This window comes from Acanthochromis polyacanthus, chromosome 21, assembly GCF_021347895.1.
Source record: "Acanthochromis polyacanthus isolate Apoly-LR-REF ecotype Palm Island chromosome 21, KAUST_Apoly_ChrSc, whole genome shotgun sequence".
NCBI classification, from domain to species: Eukaryota; Metazoa; Chordata; class Actinopteri; family Pomacentridae; genus Acanthochromis; species Acanthochromis polyacanthus.
The window spans coordinates 9,497,897-9,524,493 of record NC_067133.1 but is presented as its reverse complement, the minus strand read 5'-3'; the positions used below and the strand labels follow the sequence as shown (position 1 = coordinate 9,524,493).

General features: G+C 40.8%; 1 protein-coding gene across 3 annotated transcripts; it reads right to left on the bottom strand.

Annotated features, from left to right (window-relative positions):
- Window positions 1-760: 760 nt before the first annotated feature.
- cdk12 (cyclin-dependent kinase 12) lies at window positions 761-22,628 on the bottom strand. Of its 3 annotated transcripts, none has more exons than XM_022193609.2 (14): window positions 20,750-22,628; window positions 16,007-16,699; window positions 15,067-15,246; window positions 14,840-14,979; window positions 14,573-14,743; window positions 13,324-13,513; window positions 10,533-10,589; window positions 10,145-10,246; window positions 7,341-7,418; window positions 6,137-6,253; window positions 5,916-6,047; window positions 3,996-4,219; window positions 3,469-3,894; window positions 761-2,096 (listed from the first exon to the last, which is right to left on the bottom strand). In XM_022193609.2, the coding sequence occupies exons 1-14, from the start codon at window positions 21,913-21,915 to the stop codon at window positions 1,702-1,704; spliced, it is 4,071 nt and encodes a 1,356-aa protein (XP_022049301.1). In that variant the 5' UTR covers window positions 21,916-22,628; the 3' UTR covers window positions 761-1,701. The 3 variants fall into 3 exon arrangements, with proteins under 3 accessions (XP_022049301.1, XP_022049303.1, XP_022049302.1); XM_022193611.2 differs by having other exon boundaries at window positions 3,499-3,894; XM_022193610.2 differs by having other exon boundaries at window positions 4,008-4,219.
- Window positions 22,629-26,597: the final 3,969 nt, after the last annotated feature.

The following is a 26,597-nucleotide window of genomic DNA, read 5'->3' as shown; positions in this document are numbered from 1 at the left end:
ATTTTTAATAGCATAAATCTAAAAAAAAAGGCAGTTGTTCACTTTACATCAGAACAAATCTCACTGTTCAACCAAGAACTAATGCAGTTATGATAAGGGGATTTCACAAAATCAATCGATATTAAAGTAATATTGCAAACAGGGTGCACTCACTTTTGTTGTATGCTATAGATTAAAATAAACTGAAATGAAACTGAAGTTATTTGTAAATATTTACATCTCTATTCTGGCTTCATCTTCAGGCATTAAATTAAAACAAATCTTCAACATTCTAATAAAAGACTAAATGAAGATTTGCAAAAAAAAAAAAAAAAAGGAAAAGGAAAAAAAAACTCCCAAAAAAGACTTCTGTTTTAAAATACAAAAGGGAAAATAAAAATCTGCATTCTAACAAAAGCCAACAAAGCACACAGGCTTCAGAACATTTCCACGCTTAAAATGCAATTAAGCATAATTTCTTCTTCTTTTGCTTTAGATTTTCAGATTTTATGTTTGATTTTAATTCATTTTTGCTCATTTTGTGTTGTTGTGTGATCAGTGGCTTTTCTTATTTTATGTGTTTGCATTTGAAGCAACCTCAGATGTCAAACAATTAGAAAAAAAAAAAAACTTAAAACACTTCCGGGTGAATAACTTGATCCATTCTGCAGGTTTCAACTTGGACTTGTCGTGGAGGCCGACCGTGTGGCCTCAGAGCGAATGCTCACCATCTAGTGGCCGCTTTGCACAGCAACATCCAGAAAAGGTCAGGAGAGACAAATTCAGCTGGTCGCATAACTTCCTTTAATCAACTGAACCAAGAAAAACACATTTTACAAAATGCTTTGCTTTACAGACACCTTTTTCTCCTCCCCTTTGTCTTTCTTTTTCCAAAGCAAAAAAATGGAAACAGAACAACTGACCATTCTTTTTTTAGGCATGTTTTCTTTATGTAGAAAATAACCGCACCAAAGAAGAAAAAAGAAAAAAAAAAGCTGCAAAAGTGGGAGGGGAGGCAAAGGGAGGGAGACATTTTAGACAAGGTGTTCAGGGCCCACCGGGAGAAGCCGGAAAAGTCAATGTTTGTGTGTGATTCTAGTTTTAGATTTCACATAGCGGAGCAGCGTGTTACAGAGCAGTCCGGCAGAAATGTGGTGGTGTAATCAGTCGCATGAGCACTACAGGTTTAGGATTGTTACGACACAATGCTTTGAGTCACAGTTGAGTTTAGTTGATGAATTTCAGAGCTTTTGGTGAAATAAAAAGTCCTACAGGTGCCATTTGAAACGGAAACTTGACCCACAGATCACTGAAGGGTCACGACGGAGGCACGAGGCTGAAAAGACGGGAGCTAACGTGAGGTTTGGACAGAAGGAACTCCGTCATCCTCCAAAGAAACGGGCACTGCAGTGGACAATCATTTCATTTTGGGAAAAAAAAAAAATGAGGAGCTGCTTTTGAAGCCGACGCTTCATTCAAGTCCCTTCAGTGCGGAGGAAAGATTCTGCAGGTGGATCGTTTAAAACTCGCCCACCATAACGTGGTGATCAGAGGACACAGACGTTCCTGACCGTACCTGAAAAATCTCTTTCAATCAGACATTCATTTTCAAAATCTTTGATGCAACTACCTGCTCATGGTCCAGTGAGACAAACTCTGAAGGTGTCCCTCTGCTTTCCCCCTGCAGGCCAGGATCCCGTCACACCCGGGTTCGTGTCGCTCTCAGCGGGCGGCTCCGTGGGAAAACCGGAGGTCCTGGTCTTTGGGGAACTGTGCGGTGGCGGTGGGAGCCTCCGCTGCAGCCGGAGGTTTGGGCGGAGAGTCGGCCACCCAGGGCGGAGGAGGCTGCCCTCGAGCCGGAGCATCCACCGCCGGAGATGGGTCCTTGCTGCGCTGCGAGGCCCCGGCGTCCGAGTCCTGCTGGGAGATGAGCTGCAGCAGGGCGGCGGCCACGGCGGGGCTGATGTCCTGGCTGGGCTGGGTCTCCGAGGAGTCCTGCTGGGAGTTTCCAAGGAGGAGGGCCGACGGAGGAGGACCGGGCGGAGAAGGTGGACGCTGGTCTGCAGACGGAGGCACCTGGTTGGACCCCAGCTGCTTCTTTTTGGACCCTGCACCATCTGAAGGAATGGAAAAACAACACATTAGGCATCCAGGCACATTTACCTTCAACATTTTTTGGAGACGCACGTCATTTGCCATTTTTTAACACCTAAATTGTATTTATTTGGATTTTTCATGCAGCCACACAGTGTTGACATTCCTACCTTCACCACAAGAGGGAGGGCAGAGCACTCTAAATGCATCTTCACAATTTACGTGCATTTTTGCAGTTGTGCACCGACAGTGACTGTGCAAATACAGCACAAAAACGCCAAGAATATAGCTTAAAACAATGCCCTACGAGGAAAAAATACAAACATAAACCTGTACATGTGCAGTACATCTCAGATTCTCATGCATGTAGTGACTTATCATTACCGTTTGCATGTTTATTACCACAGCGAAGCATTTTTGCAAAGAATACATTAATGTTTGCGCAGCAGATGCAGCCGGCGTGGCAGCAAACAGCAGTAAATCAAAGGGAAAATGTGGGGATCTAGGGGAGAAAACATTAGAAACAGCTGGATGAACAGCGAGAGTGACTTATGTGGACGAGTTCTAAGTATCAGAAAGGTTTAGATGAGAATTTTAAACCAGAAAAGTCTGCTTTGTTTTTACCCAAACTACTGCAGTGCAAAGTGAACCGAAGCCTCTCCAAGTGAAATAATAACCAGCTTTCATTCCAGTGTCAGCAGCACAGTCAAAGGTTTTATTCAGCTTCTCACATTTTTAACTAAATAGGTGACCAAGAGTGAAGAAAACAAAAAGAACAAATGCGTGACAAAAACCAAAAAGTCAAAAGAAATACATGCAGGTGAGATCTAAAGATTCAAAACATTTATTTCCACGTGATAATTTATTAGACCTTTCTTCATAAAAACGCTGACATTACAGACCGTTTAAAGCAACAAAAGCTCTCAGTGAAGGATCCATGACACCTGCTTTATGAATGAGAATGAAGTGAGGAAGAAAAAACACATGTGGAAAACGGGACAGAAACAAAGACCGTGAGGAAGAAATGAGGAAGAGGAGGAAACGTGGGAACAATACAGTGTGAACCTTTTTTACTGAAATGAATAACACTATGCTTCTTCTGCTTTATTGTGCACCAGTGATGTCCGTGTGCACCGAGCAGACATTTTACCAGCTATTTGTGTGTTAGAGGTGCTAAAAGAGCAAGATGGAGGGTGTGCCACCGGTATATAGGAATAAAAGGTCTAATTAATTTGGACAGTTGGTAATTTTTTGTTGATTTCATTCTAAAATAAAACTCATTTGATAGCGTATATAGGAATCTTCATCCAGCTTCTTGTTCCCTTTCCTGCTCTCCATATTCCTATGATTTTCAACTGTTGTTTTTCACCCCCTAAAGACTAAACCCAGACTTGCCCTTGCAATCAGTAGTAGAAGCGGACGAACCGCGCGTCAGTGCCTCCTCTGACTGAACACCGTTGCTTTCGTCGTCTTGCTCCTCGGCTTGCGGCTTCATGATGTGCCCCAGAATGAGAGCCAGCAGGCTGGCCTGGTCCTCCTGGCTGAGCGGCGGCTCCCCGGACGCCGGCGACAGCTCCTGGGGCTCTGGGGGCGGCTCCGGGGGCTGGGGCCTGCTGGCGGCCGGCTGGGCTTGGTCCTCCGGCGCCTCCTGGTGGTCGGAGGCCTCGTTGAGAGCCGTCAGCAGCTGGCTGAGAGTCTCTGGGTTGGAGAGGTTGAGGAGCTGGGCCACCTGGGGCATGTTGAGGTCCGTCTGGCCCTGGAGGAGGTTCAGAAGAACCGCCAGCTCCGTCTGGTTCAGCTGCTCGGCTGCCGCTCCCAAACCTGAACCAGAAAACACATGAGGTGAAGAGTGGTTCTTACCTGAATAACACATTACAAGTCAAAGTGAGGTACTTTAAAGCCCCACCGGGGGGGTGTGTTACCTGAAAACTCACTCTCTAGGTTGACGGTGGCGGGGGGTTTTCCTGGGGGAGGTGGTGGGGCTCCGGTCGGGCTGCTTTGGGGTCGACTGTTCTCTCCGCTGGAGGTTACGGTCGCGTCTTTTCGGGGCACTTTGGGCACAGGCACATCCTCGGGCAGCCCGCTCTGACGTGCACGCCTTCGCTTCTTACTCCACAGCTCATGACAGTCCTGATGGTGAGGAAGACTGGACACAGGCATGACAAAAGTGAGTAAAAATAAAAAAGATTTGCATTTTAACAAATTGAATACAGATGCAGAAATGTCAGGAATGTTATCTATACAGTAGAAAACTGAACTTCAAAGGTTTAATCACTAAAATTACACCAATTATCACAGCCAGAATACACAGTAAACATATTTAAAAGAACTTTTAAATAAAAGAACTTTTAAATACTACTTTAAAGCGAGATGTTTTTTGGCAGAATATGTCAGATAGTTTAGAAACTTCCTCTTTTTAGCATGCATGTTAAAATTTCCTCTCAGATTCTGACATTAGTAAACATAAAACAGGATTTTTAATGCTGTGATTGTCCTTGATCCAATCATGTGTGACTTCTGGTTCCATTGGGAAAAACAGTAGCCCAAAATCTTGACATTTAATCAAAATGACTGTATTCTACACGTCAAAAATACTTAATTTGTAGTAACCAGATTCTGGAAAAACCACAAAATATCTGTGCTCCATGGTGCAAAAGCAGGAAGTCATTGGACGGCACTTAAACTACTCAACTCTCATTTACTGTTCAGCAAAATGATGAAAATGTCAGTTTAACATCATGACATTCCATTAAAATTTCACTTTATAGAGTAATTCATGAAGTATAAATACTTCTAACATTAAAACTTTCTCGATACATCGATTCAAACATTTACATGCTTCCTGTAGTACGACTGTAAAGGTGATGAACCTTTCAAGAACTTCAGTTTAACAGATTCTTATCTCAATTAAAAATCCATCTCAAAAATAAAATGTTTGTTCCAACCAGATTCTGTAAAAAACAAACAACTCTGCGCTCTTTAACGCAACTGTGAAGCATTCAGAGACTCGGCTGTGACCAACAGTAACGCGGCTAAAATTCAGGAATCATTAGCTGAACTGCAGGCTGTGTCACATGTAAGTCCTCCATCTACTGGTCTGTGGCAACGTAGCTGAGTTTAATCATAAAACCACGGTCACATCTATCTATGTCTAATTTACACATTTACTCAAAAAAAACCTGTCGCTCTAACCAGATTCTGTAAAAAAAAACAAAAAAATTCTGCACTCAACAGTCATATGAGAAAGGATTCAGAAATTATTCAGCTGAACTGCAGGCTATTTCCTAGGGCTGGCCCGAATAGTGGTTTCTGGTCTACGGACATTCGGGCCCTATTAAAGATGAATATCCGAATATTCGTTTTTTGCACACTGCCTTCGTTTTGTCTTCAGTTAAACTGAAGAATTCCCAAACAGCAGAGGTCTTTGGCGTCTTGTCTTGTGTTTATGCAACGGAGTGAAGCGTGACGTCAGAGTCTGCAGCCACCGACTATTCGGATACCAAAATTATTATCCGGATACGAACCAATATTCGGATATTCGGGTCCAGCCCTACCGTTTACACAGAACAGACTGGAAACAAGTTTGGAAAGACAGTAAAAATTAAAACAGTGAACTATTTAAAGGACATAGAGCCACCATTTTCTCCTAGTCATGGTTGTGTTGTTTCCATAGAGGTGCAGGACTTTATACAGTGGCGAAAAATGAGCCCACACTGAGTAAAAATGTGACAGGAACAAATACAACACCCAGAATCCGCTTGGAGTTAAAGCTATTTTCATGTTTTCTACTCAATACTTCTAATAATCTCCTAGTGTGGAGATGGAGGCCTCGAGCTACTGACTCTGGTGGCGGCATCCTGCTGGGCTCCACGTCACACAGGAAGTCGCTGAACAGGGCTTGTTCCGACGTGCAGCGTCGCGAAGGGTCGAGGGTCAACATTCGGTCCAGCAGGTCCAGGGCAGGAGTCGGTAAACTGAGCAGAAATAAAGAGATATTTCACCTCCAGAGCCAGACATAAGGGTTAAAAACAGCTACTGTAGGAAGGTTCAACAGCCTACGTACAAGGCAAACTCTTCCCGTAGCCGCCGTCTGTACTGCTTCTTGGGTTTCATGGTGTTGAAGAGGGGAAGTTTAATGACGTCAGGCCAGACTGCAGGACAGGGACTCCCACACAGACGGCTGAAAGAAACAGGACGAGGTCAGCGGTCCAGATAGAAACTAAAGAAATCACCACTAGAGCAACTCCCAAAAACGATTATACAGCTGAACTGCACTTTGACTTTTGCTTTGAAAGAATTTCATCGAAGAAGGAGGACCAAAGAAAACCCAACTTTTATACATTTACTTTTACGTGAGAAAAGTGTTGTATTCTGTATTTATGTACTATTTACCCCTTTATTTTACACGTTCTCTCTTAATTTAATTTAATTTTAACCGCTTACTTCTTCGGTGTGATGTCATCTTTAATTTCTAACCTCTAATCTTCAATCCTATCCTTCAATTTTTAAACTGCATGTTCCAGCTAATTATTCATTTAACTTAAACATCATTTTTATTATTTACTGTATTTGACTGCTCTGCTTTATGTCTTGCTTGCTTGTCTCTGTGTATGTAAATAAAGTTATTACAATAATAGGTCAGTAACAGGAGTTTTATCCAGAACACTGAGGTGTACATCCTGTGTGTGACGATAATTTTTCAACTTAAGCTTCGTTTTCACTCATCGTTTACTTTTGTCTTTCTGTTTTTATAGGTTTATAAAAAAAAGGGCATGATTAAGTTTAGTGGAATTCTTTCATAAATACTACGACTTGCTCAGGTTTGAATACATTTCACAGTTTGGGTTAAAATACGACTCTTTCACGACATATTTAAAACTTCTCCACAGGGTCCAAATCTGTTTCATGTTCCTACACAAGTCTATTAGTTTATTTTGCAGGGACACAATTAAAAGTAAAGTAGTTAGCTATCAGCTCATTTGCGTCTGTTTTTTTTGTTTTTAAAGAGAACAACCACAGAGCAATAAATACATAAAACAAGACTGAGAAGTTCATCAGTGTGAGATAGCAAATAAAATGAGTCAGAACAAGAAATAAAAGGTAATACAAGTAAACTTTGTTCTTATTTATGTTTGCAAACATCCATCCTGCACAGGACCGTTGGGTCCGATTTTCAGTTGTTGTTTATTTTTGTTTTTTACTGACTGTTTGGAAACGTAATGTGAAATGAAATGTACTTGTAGATGTGTTCGATAAAGTCGACCTACCTGATGAGCTCCAGCTGTAAAAGCTCCTGGTTCGCCTGGAAGATTGGCTTCTTGGTGAACAGCTCTCCAAGAATACACCTAAAACACAACAAGAGACAGACGAATTAGAACACAGACAAAGAAAGAAAACTTACACTCCCAGGATGCATATAATACACAGTGAACAAGCTTCAAAATAACTTTGAAATACTACTTCAAAGAGTATGTCAGACAGTGTAGAAACTTCCTCTTTTTAGATAGAATAAACTTCATAAAGTATGCACATTAAGATTTTCTCTCAAATTCCAACATTAGTAAACATAAAACAGGACCTTTTTAACATTTGATTGTCCTTAAACTAATCATGTGTGACTTTCAGTTCCATCGACAAAATCAACCAAATCTTAGCCCAAAATCTCGACATTTAATCAAACCTACTACATAATACATGTCTTTTTTTAAAAACATATATAGAAAATAAATTATCTATAATAACCAGCTTCTGTAAAAACCTAAATAAATTCTGTGCTCCTTGGGGCAAAAGCAAAAAGTCACCAGATTAAAAAAACACCCCATGAACTACTAAAATAATTAAAATGTCAGTTTAAGATCAGGATATTCCATTAAAATTAAACTAAAGTCGTTTATGAAGCTCTCTATACATCGATTCAAACGTTTACATGCTTCCTGTAGTAAGATTGTTAACATGATGAACCTTTCAAGAACCTCAGTTTTACAGATTCTTATCTCATTTGAAAAAAATCATCCAAAATACAATCTTTGTTCCAACTAGATTGTGTAAAATTCTGCACTCTTTAACGCAGCATTTAGTGACTCAGCTGAGATTGAGTCACGTGATAAAAATTCAGGAACTATTTGGCTGAACTGCAGGCTGTGTTTAGACAGAGCGGTGAGGAGACACATCTGGATTTTTGATCAGATTCTGACATTAGCAAATATCAATAACATTAATCAAGATCTACATATGATTCAGACAAATGTGAGATGTTTTACAATTCTAGGGTTGGCCTGAATAGTGGTTTCTGGCCTCCGAATATTCGGGCCCTACTAAAGACGAATATCCAAATATTCGTTCCGCTCACGGCTCGAATATTCGGATCCGTTCGTCTGGTTTCCCGGGTAAAAATTTTGCCTTCGTTTTGTCTTCAGTTAAACTGAAGAATTCCCAAACAGCGGAGGTCTTCAGCATCTTGTCTTGTGTTTATGCAACGAAGTGAAGCGTGAATATTCGGATACCAAAATTAATATCCGGATACCACCGTAGTGAACGAACATTCGGATATTCGGGTCCAGTCCTATACAATTCATGTTGCTTCTTAAAAAACTAATTATTTGCTTATATTGTTCTTGAACCAAGTTACATTTGCCAGCATAGCACACAGGTAAAGAGAAAATATCTCCTCCTGACTGAGCTAAATTTCCCCAAAGTGCCTCAGAATGAAAAAGGAAACAGAATCGGTGAGCTGCAAACAGCCACGGTTCTCCAAATACTGCATTTGCTTACACAGCAGAAAGAAATACTCAACACACCTGCTCTGTATTTACTTCTTCTGTCAAGTTTTCCTCCTCGTGGCATAAAAATAACATCGCTAAGCATTTAGAGTTTATTGTAGTGGGTGGGAAGCTTTCATCTCCTGAGGAAGTATTTTTAATTTGAGAATGAGGTTTTGGAAAAACAATTTTCATATTTACTGTGTGAAGAAAATGTTAAAGCAGCTGTTAAAGGTTGCTTTATTCAACACTATAGTAGTTACAATCTACATGTATTCATATATTCACTTTATTTATATTTAAATAGCACTAATTCACAATGTAGAGTTTGCATATGAAATCTACTGCCCCCCAGTCATTCAACTGGCAACAGAGCTGCAACAATTAGTCGATATCAATGATTTACTTTTATCCTCTACTAGTTAGACAACTGATTAATTGGTTTGTGCAATTTTTCACGATAAAGTCAAAATTTTTCAGCTTCTTATCTGTGCATATTTGTGGTTTCTTTTCTCCTCTGTGAGAGCAAACTGAATATCTTTGGTATTAGATAATTAATCAATTATCAACTTTTAAATTAATCATCAGCTGTTTTGTTAATTGATTTGAGCAATTTTTTGAGGAAAATAAGAAAAATTTCTGAAGCTGAAACAAATAATCGATAAGTTGTCAACTATATTGATCAATGATTAATACACTTGAAAGAAAAGGTAAAAATTCTCTGATTCCAGCTTCTTAAAGTTGAATATTTTCATGTTTCTTTCCTCCCATAAGACAGTAAACTGAACATCTTTTTGTCATTTCCAGGGATGGGATCAGCAAGTTCTGATTCCAGTGGAAAGTTGCTTGGGGGGGGGGGGGGGGGGGGTTGCAGGGACTTCCAATCGCTGGGCCGTTTACAATCGTCGTTAACAAGCTATCGTTAACGTCGTTACCATTATCAAGCTATCGTTAACGTCGTTACCATCGCGCGGGAGTATCAGCGACAATAAAGTGTTCAAACTTCAAATGAAATCCGCGGAAATCCACGGATCCGCGGTAAATTCCCATCCCTGAAAAAAAGCAGAATTCTGCGAATTTGTGGAAAAATCACATCCCTGCATTTCCAAAGCTGTAGAATAAATCAATTAGCCATCAACATTAAACTTTAGGAATTCTTGGGCTTTTTTTTTCTTTGTTTTAGGATGAGATAATACAGCTTTAATTGTCAATCAGTTCATATGTTTGCAGACTGTTTACTCGTGTGCAAGATTAAGCACAGAATAGAGAAGGAAAAATGTAAATTAAAGAGTGAGTGACAGTTTTGGACTCACCCACAGCTCCAAACATCAATGGCTGGAGAATATCTCTCCTCTCCCAGCAGAAGTTCAGGAGGTCGGTACCATAGTGTGATAACTTTATTAGTGTAAGGACGACTGCAGGGAAAAGAGAAGAAAAGAGGGAGTTCACATTCATAAAGTATCTCTGCCCCCAAGTGTCCAAACACCAACATTTCAGCTGGAAATCAGTAAATAACTGGTTTAATGCTGAGTCACAGCTCCATCTGGTGGAGCCGCTGCAAAACAACAACAAATAAAACAAACAAAAGGGAAAATGCAAACTCCTGTGGAGGTTTATTTACAATCGTCATAAACATGTTGAATCCAATCACACCTGCAGACTCCAGCAGATAAAGCCTCCATATATGTTCACTTTTCTCACCTTTCCTCTGAGTTGTAAAGACGAGCCAAGCCGAAGTCAGCCAGCTTGATCTGACCTCTGAAACACAGATAAACACTTGAGATTAGGAATTAGGAATGAGGCCAAGAAAGCATGCTCTGTCTGTTAGTGTTTAAGCTGCCGCGATGAATCAGCATAATTAAGACAGTGAAAATGAGTCAACATAAATTTATTTTTTGCAAAAGTTTGTAGATTGTTGCTCCACTTGTTCAGCTGCAGTCGAGTCTCCAGTGAGTCAGTTTTAAGTTTCTAAAAGTTTCCAAAGACTTAAAGTTTTGGAAATATGAGAGTATTTCAAATAACCACAGAAGGAAAAAGTGGTTTGAACACTTTACAGTTTCAATTGTGAATGTCAGTTGTGATAACTGTAAATGTTTTTGGTCAAATGCTGCATGTATGTGCAGCGCAAAACCTTCAAGCACTTTTCCCAAAATCGTTGCATGCACGCATGACTTCCTCAAGTATGATCTAATTGCTTCAGTGATTTGAGTAAAGACTTTGGGACCAGATTAACAAAGTTATGTGTTTTAGACTTCCAGGTCCAAAAAAACATAACTGCCGCGTTTTGGCTGCCGCTTCTTGCTCCGGACAATTTAATTGAATTTAAGTGAAACCGGCCTGAGTTGAATAGTTTGCTTACCTACTCTGCCTGATACCACCGGTTTTTACGATCCTGCAGACTCACTTTTGACCTTCAAACCCTTCTAAAAACCCACTTGTTTGCGCTGGCTTTTGCTTATTTTTTTATCTTAATCTTTCTGTTTGTCTATCTTGTAAAGCATCTTTGAGAGACCTAAAAAAGCGCTATATAAATTCGATGTAAAAAGAAAAAAAAAATGTTTGGTGCCTTATAAATATACAGAAACCAACATCTGTCACATCTTATAGCTAGGTGCTGCATCTGGCCAAAATCCTTAGTGTTAGCATGTTGTGTGGCTAACATTAGCTCTGATGGTCTGTTCACAGATCACAGAGTTTTGTAGAAACTTGAATTTAAACCAATCAAACAAGGACTGAGTGGGTTACTGTGTTTCCATGTCTGATCCTTTAGCTGGACAATCAAACAGTAAAATATTAAACAGATTTATTAACAGAAACAGAGCTGCCTGCTTTAACCCTAAAATACAAACTACAACTCAACAAATACTTCAAAAACTAGCTCGCATTTTAAATTACTTTCATCTTTCCTATTTTATGTTGCTAAACACCGAAACCACCAAATATTAGTTCACTGCTTCTGTAAAAACACTTCAAGAAGGTCAAACTCAGCAGCGATTTGGTGCAAATGCTCCCATTCTGGTGACTATTTAAAGTCGCCTGTACAGTAACTGTGGCTCCAACGCTCCATTGTACAGCAAAACACACATTTAGTCTTTTCTCTTTTATTAGCATCTCCGTCCTGGCTGCTCATTTAGCTCCGGTTTCCTCATGCGTCCTGTAATGGTCGCAGTTTGGATGCACGACTGCAGCGAGCAGCCATCTGCGATGAGTCGCCGCACTCCTTCACTGCTGTTATTTCAAGTAAATTAGCAGAAAAGCCATTGACTTACCTGCTGATGCACCTGGAAGCACTTCGATTCTGATAATTAAAAGCAGCGGTCGATTGTTTGACTGCATTTGGAGGTATTATGGTGGATAAAACAACTTAACAGCTGATACTTTACTGTAACTCTGTTTGAGTGGATTATAGATGCGAAAGTAAGCAAACGCAGTAATAAACAGTAGATATGAGTTGGTGCAGTCGATTATGTTTTAGATGTTCAGCATTTTTCCTATTTTTGGCATTGCTTTTGTTTGAGCAGATTCCAAATAAAGTAATAAATATGTCTAAAAATGTGCTACTTAGGCTCTGATGTCGCTGAGTTTTTCAATTTGGAGTCAAAACTCTTTAGTTTCAAGCAACTTCCTGCACACAGAGCTGTCTGATCAAGGAATAAAACTGAAGAATTACCGGTAAAACAAAAAAAAATATGAAATTAAAAAGGCATTTCAGCTGAGTTGGATTACAGGTGCAAACGTAAACAAACACAGTAATAAACAGCAAATTAAATTACCTGTAAATGATTCTGAGGGTATAAAATTCAAATAAAATAGCTATTATTGCAGATTATGGTTCAGATATTTTGCATTTTTGCCATAATTTCTGTTTATTTATGTCTTGTTTAAAATAATTATCTTTAAAATTGCACGACTACGGCTCTGATGCAGCAGAGTTTTTCAATTTGGAGTCAAAACGCTTTCATTTCAAGCAACGTCCTGCGCACAAAACGGACTGATTAACTAATAACACTGAACTGGGTTAGGGTTATCCCTTTTTTAATTCATAAAATAAGAATTAAAAAAGGCATTTTAACTCAGTTAAATAGCAGATAAAATAACAAAAGAAAACTAAATTTACCTGAAAAAAAGTCACTACTGCACATTATGGTTCAAATATTAATTTTTTTTACATTTTTGGTATAATTTTTGCAGGAAAATGTTTTAAAAATGTGCCTATTTGACTTTGATGGAGCTGAATTTTTAAATCTGTATCAAAACTGTCAAGGACCACAAACGAATAACTGATAAATAAAATATGTAAATATGAATTGAAAAAAGGCCTTTCAGCTACATTCTGTGTTTTTTAACATCAAATTCAGACAACACCACATTCTAATTCTCCTGCAGCTGGATAATGGATCCAAATATTATGCTTGGGTCTTATTAATTATTGATAATCGGATCAGAAATGGGATTCTGTAGCGTTTTCCTGCTAATTTCTTCTGCTTCCTACCTGTTGTTGAGCAGTATGTTGGAGCATTTGATGTCTCTGTGCAGGAAGTTGTTCTTGTGGCAATAGTCCAGACCCTCCATCAGCTGGCGCATGAAGCTGCGGATGTGTTCGTGGGAGAACTGGACCAGGCCTGACTCCAGCAGGCCCATCAGGTCGTGGTCCATGTACTCAAACACCAGGTAAAAAGCACCTGGAAACACAAAGATTTCACACATGAACCACAGAAAACCTCAGTAAATGTGTCTAACAGTGCTGGACTGAAACTGTATTTATCTATATCGATCAATGATTAATTCACTTGAGTTTAGGATAAAAATGTAGATTTTAAAAAGTAGATGAATATTTTAAAAGTAGATTTTTAAAATGCCACAAGAGGACAAAAATCTGTGATTCCTGCTTCTTGAAGTTCAGTATTTTCATGTATCTTTTCTCCTTTTTGAAAATAAACTGAATATTTTTGGGCTGTCGACAAAACAAAACATCCAATCAGCATTTTTCATAGAGCAGAGGACTAATCAATTATGGTATCATTCAGGTCTGAGCTTTCTCCACAACAGAAGAGAACAAAATAAAAATGTAATCTGAGGTTACACACCAAGAGAAACACCTCTCAATACACAGATTTATTACATTCATTTTAAAAATGACTCCAGAATTATGTCCACTAGGTTTGCACAATATCAGAAACAACTGGCATTTCAATATTTACTTTTTCTGCCATTATCATCAAGAAAAACGCACAGAGACTTTAATGGTTAGAATTCCTCATGAATACCCACTTATCACTCTGTAACTCAAGTTATTTATCTGACCTGATTTTCTATAAACATCACTTTTTTGATCAAAAATGTCAACTTACATGGTAGCGCACCAGAGAGTCGGTGGTAAAAATCCTATTTTTCTATCTGCTTAGTCTAACAGAAACTTGGTTAAAGCTGCAACTGACACTTAGCTTGACAGTCAGCCTGAGAGTTAGCCTCACACTTAGCCTAACACTTAGCTTGACAGTCAGCCTGACAGTCAGCCTACCACTTAGCCTGAGAGTTAGCCTGACAATTAGTCAAACATTTAGCCTAACAGTTAGCCTAACACTTAGACTGTTAGCCTGACAGCCTGAAAGTTAGACAACAAAGGTGTGAAAGCCAAGGCAATCTCTGTGGCTTTGCCTTCACATCTCTAATGTCTCACTGAAAACCAGAAAGAGATCCTGCCTATTTTTTCCTGCTGGAGGATTTCTAGCTCTCCTTACCTTTATCCTTTTTGAAGTCCAGGGCATCCTGCTTGTCGGTGACGATCTCCTTCATGTTGACGACGCTGCGGTGTTTGAGCTGACGCAAGATCTTAATCTCTCTGATGGCTGTGATGGGAAAACCCTCCTTTTCATTGTCCAAACGCACTTTCTTCAAAGCCACAAGCTCACCTGGAGAGCACACATCGCATTAGATCTGTGTGTAATAATCTAATTTATACATGTTTTAATAGAAACACAGTGGACAATAGTACAGAGATAACTTACCCGTGTCCTTGTCCTTGGCCTTAAACACCTGGCCGTAGGTTCCTTCCCCTATGATGCCGATTATATCGAATTTATCTACACAGCGTTTGCCCCAGTCGCTCTGGGTGTGTTTGCGCTCACCATATCGAGGGCAACAAATCCTGGAGACAAAAAGAAAACAAGCTTAGATTTTAATCAGGATTCCCAAAAAGACGATTTTAATTGGGTGAATGACTAAAGAAACTGACTTTGGTCTCTTCTTTAGGGTTGTCTGGGGTAACGGAGGTGGTTGGCGGATGGGGGACTGTGGCGGTGAGGAGTCGCCTCCAGGCAGGGTGGGCGGTAAAGGAAGGTCGATGAGAGAAGGCCGACTGCGAACCTCTTTGTCCTTTCTAGATGGCCTCTGAGGAGGGGTGGACTTCTTTGGACTGACGGAGTGAAATACACAAATACACAAAAATAAAAAAAACACAGGCTACTGTGATAGATAACAGATTTAGGAAAAGTGAAACGAAACCTTGTGGAGAAAAATAATAAAGACTGAGTGTCTCCCACACAATTATTTCCCTCGTTTTTTCCCTTATAGATTTTAACACTGAAGTAGTTTTCTAGAGTTTTTGTCACAATTTTCCTCACTATGGGCTCATTTTCACGTTTGTTGTTGTTTTTGGGCCTTTTTCAGCTTTACTGACAGGACAGCACTGAGAGAGACAGGAAAGTGGGGAGAAGAATCTGCAGCAAATGGCCATGGGCTGGATTAGAACCCATGGTTGCTGCGTCAGGGACTACAGCCCTTTTTATGGGTCGCCTGCTCAACCTGTCGAGCTACCGGGGCTCATTAATGACTTTTTTTTTCCACGATAAGATGTCTTTCAAGCCTGCTGGTAGATACAGACGGTTGAAACCCGAGAAAAATCAAGGTCCACATATGTGCTCGGAACTTTCGTGCAACCAATTTTTAAAAATAAGCAACACCTAAGGATGCAGAAATAACATTTAGCTATTATTAGTTTCCATATCTAAGTTAGGGTCTTACAATGTCTTCATTTGTTTTCAAAAAATGTGATGATCTGAGTATGTACATATACAATTTGCTAATTTACTGTGTTGTGCTATGACTGTTGCAGCATACAGGAGATGTACAGATATTGATTCAATTATACAGTCTGACTGTTCCGGTCTTCTCACCTGTCCTGAGCGTTTCCCAGTAGCATCGGTGGTAAAGGCAGGAGGGGCAGCGTCGACGTCTTGTGCATCGGGGTCTGTCGGACGGGGCTCTGAGCAGGAACCGGAGCTGGAGATTTGGGCTGCGATGCATTGGATGCCGTGGGAGGCTGAAGATTTATTTCTGCCTGAGGTGGTGGAGGTGGAGGGGGAGGAGCCTGGGTGGCTGGACTGGGTGTCACAGGAGGAGACGGCTGAGGAGGTGGAGGAGCTGGAGAGGCAACGGAGGATGAAGGTGGAACTGGGGTCGCCGGATCTTCAGCTCCAGCAGCGTCCTGGGGTAATGACGGCGGCTGAGGTTCTGCTGCTGAGTCTCTGTCCAGCTGTGGAGCCTCAGATTTAGCCGGTCGTGAAGTTGCAGCTCCGGTGGGAGGCTTGCGTGCCGCCGGAGGAGGCGACGCGCTGCCGCCACCGCCGCCAGCCCGAGCTGCTGCCTCGGCTGCCTGGCGTTCCTTTTTCCTACGGCTCAGCTCAGCTCCCAGGCTGGAGTTTAGAGGCAAGCGGGAGGAAGGAGGCGATCGACTGGCCGGTCGGCTGCTGTGGCTGCTGCCGCCAGCGACACCAGAAGAAGTGTGCCTCTTACTGCGGGAACGAGAAGAGGAGCGACGGGACGAAGAGTAGGGCAGCGGGGAGCGACTCCTGGAGCGACCAGAGCGTCTGAAAAGAACAAATGCAACTTTAAGAATGGAATGAACATTTCCAGGCAGAGAGAGAACAGGATAAAACATGCAGGCTTTTAGAGAAGTGGGGACTCACAAAACACTTGATCGCATTTTAAAGGGGAACTTCGTTTTTTTTCAACCTGGGGTCTGTTTTCATTTGTCATTTCATACATGTGAGTGATGGAGAAATGAATTTTCAACATAGCTCCAGTATTTAGCCAGGCAGGCAGCTCAGCTAGTGAAAAGTATGGGGCAACTTGCCCCCCCGCGTCAAAGTCCGCCCTAACGTGCTTCTTTTCCCCACACTGACCGGCTCAGATAGTCTCAATGAGTGTCCCACAACATACTAGAGATGAGAAGTGAACGAAAACCTCCACATTACCTGGCGATCGCTCTTTGTTGTGGTCTGTATCCAAATCTCAGGACGCTAGAAAGCAAATCTCGTTTCGAAATCACGTGATAGCTCGCGCCAAAACACCGGTTAGCACGTTAGGGCGGACTTTGACGCGGGGGGGGGGGGCAAGTTGCCCCATACTTTTCGCTAGCTGAGCTGCTAGCTGAGCTGCTAGCTGAGCTGCTAGCTGAGCTGCGAAGCTGCCTGTCTGGCTAAATACTGCAGCTATGTCGAAAATTCATTTCTCCATCACTCACATGTATGAAATGACATGAAAACAGACCCCAGGTTGAAAAAAAACGAAGTTCCCCTTTAAGTTGAACTGCGATTTGCTGTCAACTTTTAAATCGACCTCCAACCATTTTAATGACCAATATAGCAATTTGAGTAATTTTGTAAGAATAAGAAGTTAAAATATTTACAATCCAGCTTCTTAAACATACAATGCAAATGTAGGTATCTCATGTAGCATCCTTTGTGAAAAGTAGGTTATCACAAAATAAAAAGGTCTTTGATCACATTGTAAGCAGAACTACGATTGGTTGTCAACTTCTAAATTAATCTCCACCTATTTCAATAATCGATAAGTCCATTTGAGTAATTTTGTAAGAAAATAAAAGTTTAAATCCTCCTCTTTCCTGGTCCATAACAAGAAGACAAAGAACTGGCAAAACATGTTTCAGGCTTTTTTTTTTTTGAAAAGTGGGGAGTCACAAATCAAAATGATCCTTGATTACAGAGCTGCAGCAGTCGATCAGTTAATTACTAAATTAATCTTCAACTGTTTTAACAATCGATCAGTGGTTTTCTGTAATTTGGTAAGAAATGAAGAAAGTTAAAAAATATATTTTATTTCCAGCTTCTTAAATGTGAATATTTTCTGCTTCTTTTCTTCTTTTGGATGCAAAAAAAATGTCCAAAAGACAAACTCCCACATTTGCATAACTTACAGTTTGACGCTGCAATTCATTTGTTGTTTGGTCAATAAAAACTAAGAAAATGGTTGAAAACATCAGCCGGTGTTTCCGAAAGCCCATGCTGTGAAATATTTTGGCAGTCCACAAACCAAACACATTGAGTAATAATTACAAATAATTCTTGATTAATAGTTAACACCTGAACGACAAGATGGCATCAACTGATTAATCGATCAAGGGTGTCATCTTTAGCTTTGGAAAGAACTCATTTTCACCATTTTCTGATATTTGGTAGACCAAAATAAAACGCTGTTAACAAGTAAAGATTTGAATGATTAATCTACAATGAAAATAATCAGTAGTTGCAGCATGTCTGTGTAGATGAGCCGTCTTCCAGGTCTCAGTAATCCTCAGTGCTTTGATGAAAAGCAACTGGACTTATCTTTTAGGTTCTTGAAGACATTTGAGAAACATCTTCCTAAAAGAACCAAAAAAGACTTTCTTTTTGTTAAAGATCTCAGAATCTGATCTAAACCTTCACAACTGACTGAAGACAAGTTGGTAAAGGACATTTATCTAATTTGTACACAAGGACTCCATTTTTCTGCCTGTTTGAATCTGTTTTAATTTGCAACATGCACCTGCATTTATTCAGGCTTTGCACAAAAAAACAAGTTTAAAAAAATCATCCGATTCCAGCTTCTTAAATGAGAATATTCTCCGATTTGTTTTCTCCTTTTGGATGCAAAAACAAAATGGTGAAGAAAATATGAATCCTGTGTTAGCATGAAAGCACATTTCAATGTCTATTAAATAATGTTAAGTACTCTTACCACCAAGTGCAAGGCAGATCTGAATTTGCCTTTTCAGAAATCTGTTTATCTACTTTGATCTCTGACTCAGATTTAACCACAAACGTCGGCGCCTCCGATGATTAAATAGCAGCACTGCAGCGCCCTAAACTGCCGCTGGAGACCAAAGTTCAGGTGACTTGACACTTTGCTCAGCAGAAACTGAACAGCTAAAGGTGGCCTGTGCAATAATTGGACACTATATTACTTCCATGTTGTAATTTTATATCACCCTCTGGCTTTTTTCTGTTTTAGGAGAAACTCTGGCAGGGGGAAATCCAGACTCGCTGTAGACAACTTTGTTTTAGCATTTTGCTAAAAGTGCATGACCACTAAATGTCAAAGTGTTTTGGAACCCTGCAAAATACCACCTGAAATGGCTTTAAGGGTAGATTCTGTTCTGCAAAACCCTCATCATGACTTCTGAAAGTCTACACTTCCCCAATCAACGTGTCTGAGTGCACATCGAAATCATTTAACTTCTTAGAACACTATGCCCTTATATCTGCTTTATATTGGACTACAGGCAGACTACCAGAGATTAAGCCACACACAGACTCTATATTTCACATATTTTCTGGTTTTAACTCACTTTCTGAGCACGTATATATAAGTAATCAGTGACCAACTCATGTCCACTAGTTGCACTTTTGCCCTTGACCCCCAAAAAAGACAAAGCTGCCAAGCCCTCATAAGGCTGCATTTGCTTTAACTACTTTAAAGAGCAAGACATCTGATATTTTAACTGGGTGTGCGACCTGCTGAGCTGCATTCACCTGGAAAACATCAGGTATTTAAAGGATGGGGGAAAAGATATATTTACCCTGGTTTGGAAGCTATTTATCTCCTACTTCTCATCTATCAGCGCTGCTCCTTCAAACTGATTAAATCCCTCTTTTTCGTTTTCATTGCTATTATTATTTAGCCTACCCTTCATCTGTCATCGTTACTACTGTAATTTTTTACATGGGTGATTGTCATGTCTCCTATACAAGTTAACGCAATAAATAAAAAGTAAAAGCATATTCCCAAACGGGGTTCCCAGGTGAAACCCGCAGATAAAGTAAGTTAGGTGAGTTCAGAGGTGCAGATTGTGAAGACACAAGGCTTCACTCAATCTCAGGAATCTGTGGCAAGAGATTTATTGAAATAGGAGAAGCTTGTTTCAATAACTTTTAGGCCTTTTAAAGAGCGGTATATGTTTGGACTTTGCATTGCTGCTACACAACATTTTATGGGACGGTCCTGTTGCTGTTGTGCATGAGTTTCTGACACAGCAGGTATATTAGCATAATGCACGTTAGATCTGTTGTGATTATAAAATAATGCTTAATAAAAATGTCCCTTTACTTTGTCTGTTAATTGCTAATTTTGTCTTCCAACAGTGGGTGCTGAGCATGCTAGCACCATTTCCTACTGTCCTTTTTAAGGTTTTGATTGCAAGATTTGTTTGCTTCAGTCTGTCCATCCATGACTTGTGGACGAAAAACGACCTGGAGGTGCGTCTTTTTTTTGTTAACGGTTTAGTTTTCGTCACTTCCTTATTTACAATCCATTGTGAACATTGACAGCCTTAATCCCTAATAGCTCTGAGGCTCAACTTCTGTGTGCTGGTTACTTAGAAGAGTGGATTTTTTTTTTGCAGTTCTATTCAATATGCAGTGTGATCATTTAAAGTTGTGATTTGACACCACTGCTTCTAATTTGCAATTAGGGTATTAACAGAGTACATAATTACAATGATGATTTTGCTGTTTTAGATGCATCTTTCGTCAGAAATATTAGCACTTATACAAATGAATCCCCTTGTTTGTGACTTATTTATTGTTATATCTGTAGAATGAGGCTTTGTATTAGATTTAAACCCTCTATATGATACTCACCGAGACATGGGGCTGGTGCTGGAGGACCTGCGGGTACCATAGGGGCTGATGGAGCGTCTCCTGGAGTAGGGGCTGCTGTCCCTCTCGAAGCTGGAGGACCGGTGTCTGCTGCCATAGGGGCTCTCTGACCTCTGCCTACTGCGGCGGGACATATCCCCGTAAGGACTGGGGCTCTGCTGGGTGGTCCTCCGCCTGGAGTAGCCGTCATCCCCCTGCTGGCCGTACCCTCCACCCAGTGGACTCTCACTGCCAGCCCCTCTCCTGGGGCTGGGCGACAAAGCCGAGCCCTTCCGTCTCGGGCTGCCCCTACCTGTGGACTTGCCCTTAGGAGAGGACTTGTGGCTCTTGGAGGACTTGCGGTGGCCCCGGTCCGCCCGGCTCCTCTGGGTGGAGCTGCGGTTGCCCTCCCCTCGGCCCTCTCTGCGTTGCTGCCGGTCTTTGCGGGACTTCCCCGAGCGGCTGCTTTCCTTGCTGCGGGAGGAGGAGGTGGATGAGGTGGTGCTGCCCACGCTGGCCGCCGGCTGCACCTGGGAGGTGAGCATCAGCTCCCCGCGTTTGGAGTCGCCCTCCGGCTGCACCTGGCGCTTGGACGAAGAGCCCGATAGCGCTGCCCGGTCCTTACTCTTCCCGGAACCCCCCTTCTCCCGGTCTTTGCTGCTCCGTTTCTTGTAGCCTCGCTCCCCATTCCCGGAGTCTCTAACTTTATTGGGATCCTTGGACTTTTTCCGGGAGTGTCTGTGCCCCCTGCTGCCAACTTCTCTGCCAATATCGTCCCTGATGTAGTCTGGAGAAAGCTCCAGCCGCTCCCCGCCCCCTCTCTCGGAAGGCCTGGAGGACGGCGGGTCCGAGAACGTGTCCGAATCGGAGCTGATATCATCATACTCCACCAGAGGCTTCACGGCGTTGACACCAGGCGGCGCCGTGTCGCCGAGGGTAAAATCTTCGGGTCCCGGTGCCGCCGAGGAATCCCGATTGTGTTTAGTAGATTTATGGCGCTTACGTTTCGACGAAGAAGAAGACATGGAAGGTTTTAACTGTACCTCTTTGCTCGTCATGTCTCCCGCGCAGCTGTGAGTCGGGCCCGCGGTCTGGCTCTGCTGTGCGGCTCCGCCAATGCTAAAGTTCGGCTTCCTCTTGGTCCCATGGTGTCGGTCCGACCCAGGCATCCCTCACGGTGCCTCCGCTGCGACCGGGCCTCGGCGGTTCATTCACAGGAGAACAGTAGCGACTCCAAATGCCAAAAACAAGTGTTACAAAGCAGAATCAGGACGAAATAAACACCACAGGCCGCTCCCGTCCAGTGCCCCCTCAGCGCCGCTTCATTCCACGCAGAAAAGCCCCGCAGCGGTTCTCCGGAGCCGTGAAGTTAGTTTGAGTCACTGAATGAAGAAAGATCCCAGATATCGGAGCATTGTGTGGCCGCCTCCGTCTCAGTTTAGCTAGCCCAGCTAGCTAACGCTCGGCAGCTAGCGAGCTGGCGGGTGAAAAAGAAAAAAGTCCCTTTGTGAGAGGTGTCCTTGTCCGGTGCCAAGTTTAGTAAACGTGTTTTATTCCACAGAATTACGCTATTCGCTCTCAGAAACAAGCCTTCATTAGAAAGACGCTCGTTTCTCGAACAAAATGAAAACTTGACCCGGTTGGTACTGTTTACATGTTCCCTTTAATGTAAGTTTTATCCCCTATAAACTCAATGTTGCTTAGAAATCATAATATTTTCGTGTGCAGTAGATGTTCCAGTTTATTATCAATGGCTCTGGAAGTCAACCAGGCCTGTATTTAGGGCGATGCTGGTGGATTTAATATCATCCACAGCCCTATCTGAAGGAGACTACAAACGCCATTGTGGCTCCTGTGACCAGCAACTTCTGCGCACAGCGAAAAGAACCGGAAGCCGGGCTGCTGTCAATCCTAAGCGTTTCCGTGCAACGACCAATCACAGCAAAGAGTCCGCCTCCCGGAAGTCGTAGTGGCGCAAAATGATGAGATATGTTCTGATCGGCGACAGTTTAGTAGTTTTAACCGGTCAAATGTTGTAGGCATAAGTGGGGCTCAATGCAGAGCCGAAACATTCAGATTTTACCCGATAATTGCAGTTTTTAAAGTTATGCAAAAATAAAACTAATATAAAACGACATTAATCAATAACAATACTACAATGAGTGCAGGTCAGCTGCACTTAAAAACAAAACAGCAAAAACTACGAAAATCTGGAAACACTGTTGAATACATTTTCTCTCCAGCGACACAGACTTTCCACAAGTTTTCTTACTTCATTATTTATGTTTATAGTGACAATAATAGTATGCTATACAAGGAAAAGTTATTCTTATGCTTAATAATTGGGATAATGACAAATAAAAGATAAACTTTGTGATTTTTGAATTCTGAAATCTTGAAATGCAGATTTTTGATGTGATTTTTATGTTTTTTTTCCCTTTTGTTTGCAGTTAGCACCTAAATTAATACATTTTCTGTGTTTTTGTGAGATATTATCTGCAATTTAACAAAACTAGGAAAACCTGGGAAATAATGATGATCAATATTGTAAATGTCAAGTAACAGAAAATATTTGGACATCCACACAGCAGGATTTTAGCAGCAGTGACCTTATACAAAACATGACTTCTTCATTAAAGAAGCCAACAAAATACGGAAACAGGAAGCTGAGTAGCAATGAAAACACATTTTATTCTTTTATTGTGAGTTGCTATAGTTAGATAAGTTATCATCCGGCCAAACCTTGACAGATTTTTTTATTAGCAACACTCAGCATTGCTGATTATTACTCAGCATTTATATGAAGTGTTGTGTTATTGGACTTTGTGGGTGAATATCTGTATTTCTTCTCTCGAACTATTTAAATTATCGTTCCCCAAAACCATTCAATATAATTTATGAAAGCAAGTATTATATGACAAATTTTATTCTATGGCATAATTTACCAGTTTCCATTTATATAAAAATCTCTGTATAGTTCCTTACATACACAATATTCTTAAAGGCATTATGGAGGATGTTTTTGTTGTTTAATTTGTCTGATTCACATAAAATGAATATACTGACCTTTAGTGGACTTGTATGTATGGTTTCTAAAAGAATAAAAAATAAAAAAATAAAAAACTGTGGACATGGCAGGACCTGAAAAGCATCAGCCAAACAACGCGCTCGGAACGAGGCGTTTGGTTTGCTCCCTTTCCTGTCAATCAAAAATCTTCCGGCTCAGGCCTAGTTACGTAGATTACGTACGCCTTGGACTTACGTGTTTTGTGTATGTGTTGCTTTGGTATAGCTTCGTAGTTAGCTGGCGACTTGTTTTGCTCATCTTTTTTCACATAATGGCAGATAAAGATCCAGGGGGACCCAGCCGTAAAAGAAAGTCATATTTTGAGGTCAGAGAAAATAAAAGACAACTGGATCGCGAGAATGCAAAAACAAAAGTGATTATTGGCGAGTCATTTGGGCGATGGCGTCAGCTCAAACAACAAATGGACCTAAAGATAGATGTCTTGGTTGCTAAATTCCTTCTGGACAGGTAAAATGTATTATTGTATTATACTGAGGCTGTAGGCAACTTCATGAGTCCTACGCAAGTTTCTGGAGGGGGGGCATTTCTTCATAAATGTTAAGAGGGAGGAGGTTAGAGGGGGGTGAGGGAGAGGTTGTATGTGCGCATGCGCATGCTACGTTCAAAGTCATAGGAAATTAAACCTCCTCTAATGCCTTTAATATATTATAGATTCTACTTGTGCTGTTAAACTGCCCTGTGCAACATTTTTTTTTATTAATCCTACTGCCCAGTTTCCTGTGTGTAATTTCAAACTATATGCAGTTGTATTTACCAGTTCTGTATAACTTTAAAAGTGCACTTCTACACTCCATGCACAAACAAGTGACGTTTTCTCGTGCTTTTCCATGTTTAGCAAAGCAATTCCTAACAAATGCACCTGTAACAGTTAAAGATTTCTGTAATGAAATGAGAACCATGAAGCAGCATGTCAAGAAGTTTAAGAAGTTTACTGAGGTGACTGCCCTTGGTCCACGAAGCATCAGGTTAATAGCTCTGGGTGACCAAGCTGCTATCCACATACTGAGAGAGGTTCCCACAAAAACTCTCTGGAAAATTACTACAGATTAATTGGTGTAAACTGAGAAGTTGTTCATGGCCATACCTACAGCAAAACAAAACAAAGAAGCAACTCTGTTGTGCTTTTGAAGGATGGGAGTATTTTTTAACTTATTTGTATAATTATTTGTACACTTTATTGACATAGGAGGTCAGTATTTATATGCCATAGGAAACTATGGTAATTGCACGGTGCAGAAGTCAGTCAGAGGTTCTTTTATCAGAACTCAACTGAGCTACATGTCAACTGTCTACTTTCCCACAGGCTTTCACAAGGCCATAAATGTGACTCAGGTAGTTAGACCATGTCCCGGTATGTATATTCAATGTCCACTACTCAACACATATTACTGTAAGTGAATGAATGTTAACTAAATGTGTCACTTAAGATTGTCACTTAAAAGGAAACATGTCTGTCTTAACTATTACCAATGTAAATAAACAGCACATATCAGAGTGAAGCCCAAATGTATATTTATTCTTATGTGAGACATTATGCAATGCATGTTGTTAATAAATTGAAAATGACAGTGGCAGTGACGATGGTTACTTGGGTGATGTAAAAATGGAATATTCCCATTTGTACTTTATTTTAAAATGTAATTTATGTAATCTCGTGCTACTCTAAGCAATATTTAAAATCTTTCTGCAGCAACAATGGAGTAAATGAGTTGTTTTCGCTTTGCCATTACATTTTGAGTATTTGCTGTGTGAATGAAAAAAATCCCAGTATTATGTGTCAAAAAATAAAAAGGACAGATTTTTAGTAATCTGTGCTTTTCCGTGTGATTTTGTTGTAAGATAATGTTTTTTTATTCGTATGTATCATGTATGTGTCACTGCACATAAGTCTTGTAAGTGTTTTCTATAAATACTTTCAAGATTTAAGTTTTACTAATGTTTGTCCAACTCATATAAGTTTGATATTACACATATCTAGTAAGGATACTGTATGTTGAATTACTGTCATATATTGTTCTTTTAAATTCCCAAATTCTACAAGTTTCATATTGTACAAATTTACTAAGGAGCTTACATCTGGTTTAACTGTCATGTGCAAAACTTACAAATTCCAGATAAAACAGATAAAAACTTTATAAAATCTATCTTTTCCATGTGGGATAGTTGACACAGATTTCATTATTTTGAAGATGACTGGGTTATTTCAAGATTAAATTTGGTGTTGAAATTTTTATAGTCACTCAGAAAATCCTGATCAAAAGTTTTGTGTTTGTTGTTTGTATTTTTTGAGTTTCTGCTTTCATGCACGATATTTGTTCATGCTATAAAATTAGTCATGAGCTGCAGCCCTGCACACATATCAGGACACTTTTCAGGAACAGCTGAGGGGTGTAGGCATACTACTAAGCGAGGTATGTTGAGTTTTCTGTGTCACGAAGGTGTCTCTGTTTTAACCTGGCTAGATCTCCATGCTAACTTATGCTGTGGACCAAACCTGGTCCGGACCACATTCTGTTCAGAGCTTCAGGTTGAAATCATTTTAAAAAAGTGCCTTTTTCACTGATCATCTCCTTTGAAAGTAACATCATGTGTGTCAGACTCTCAGCTGAAGGAATAGATAGGCTATGAACCGCAGCGTTTAATGATGCTACCGGACGAAGCCGTGCAGTTACGGTAGCGCTCACTGCATGCGTTGCCAAGGGAACCAGTAGCCTATCAGTGATCAGAATCTAAAAAAGAGATGCCTTTGTGACAGAAAACTCT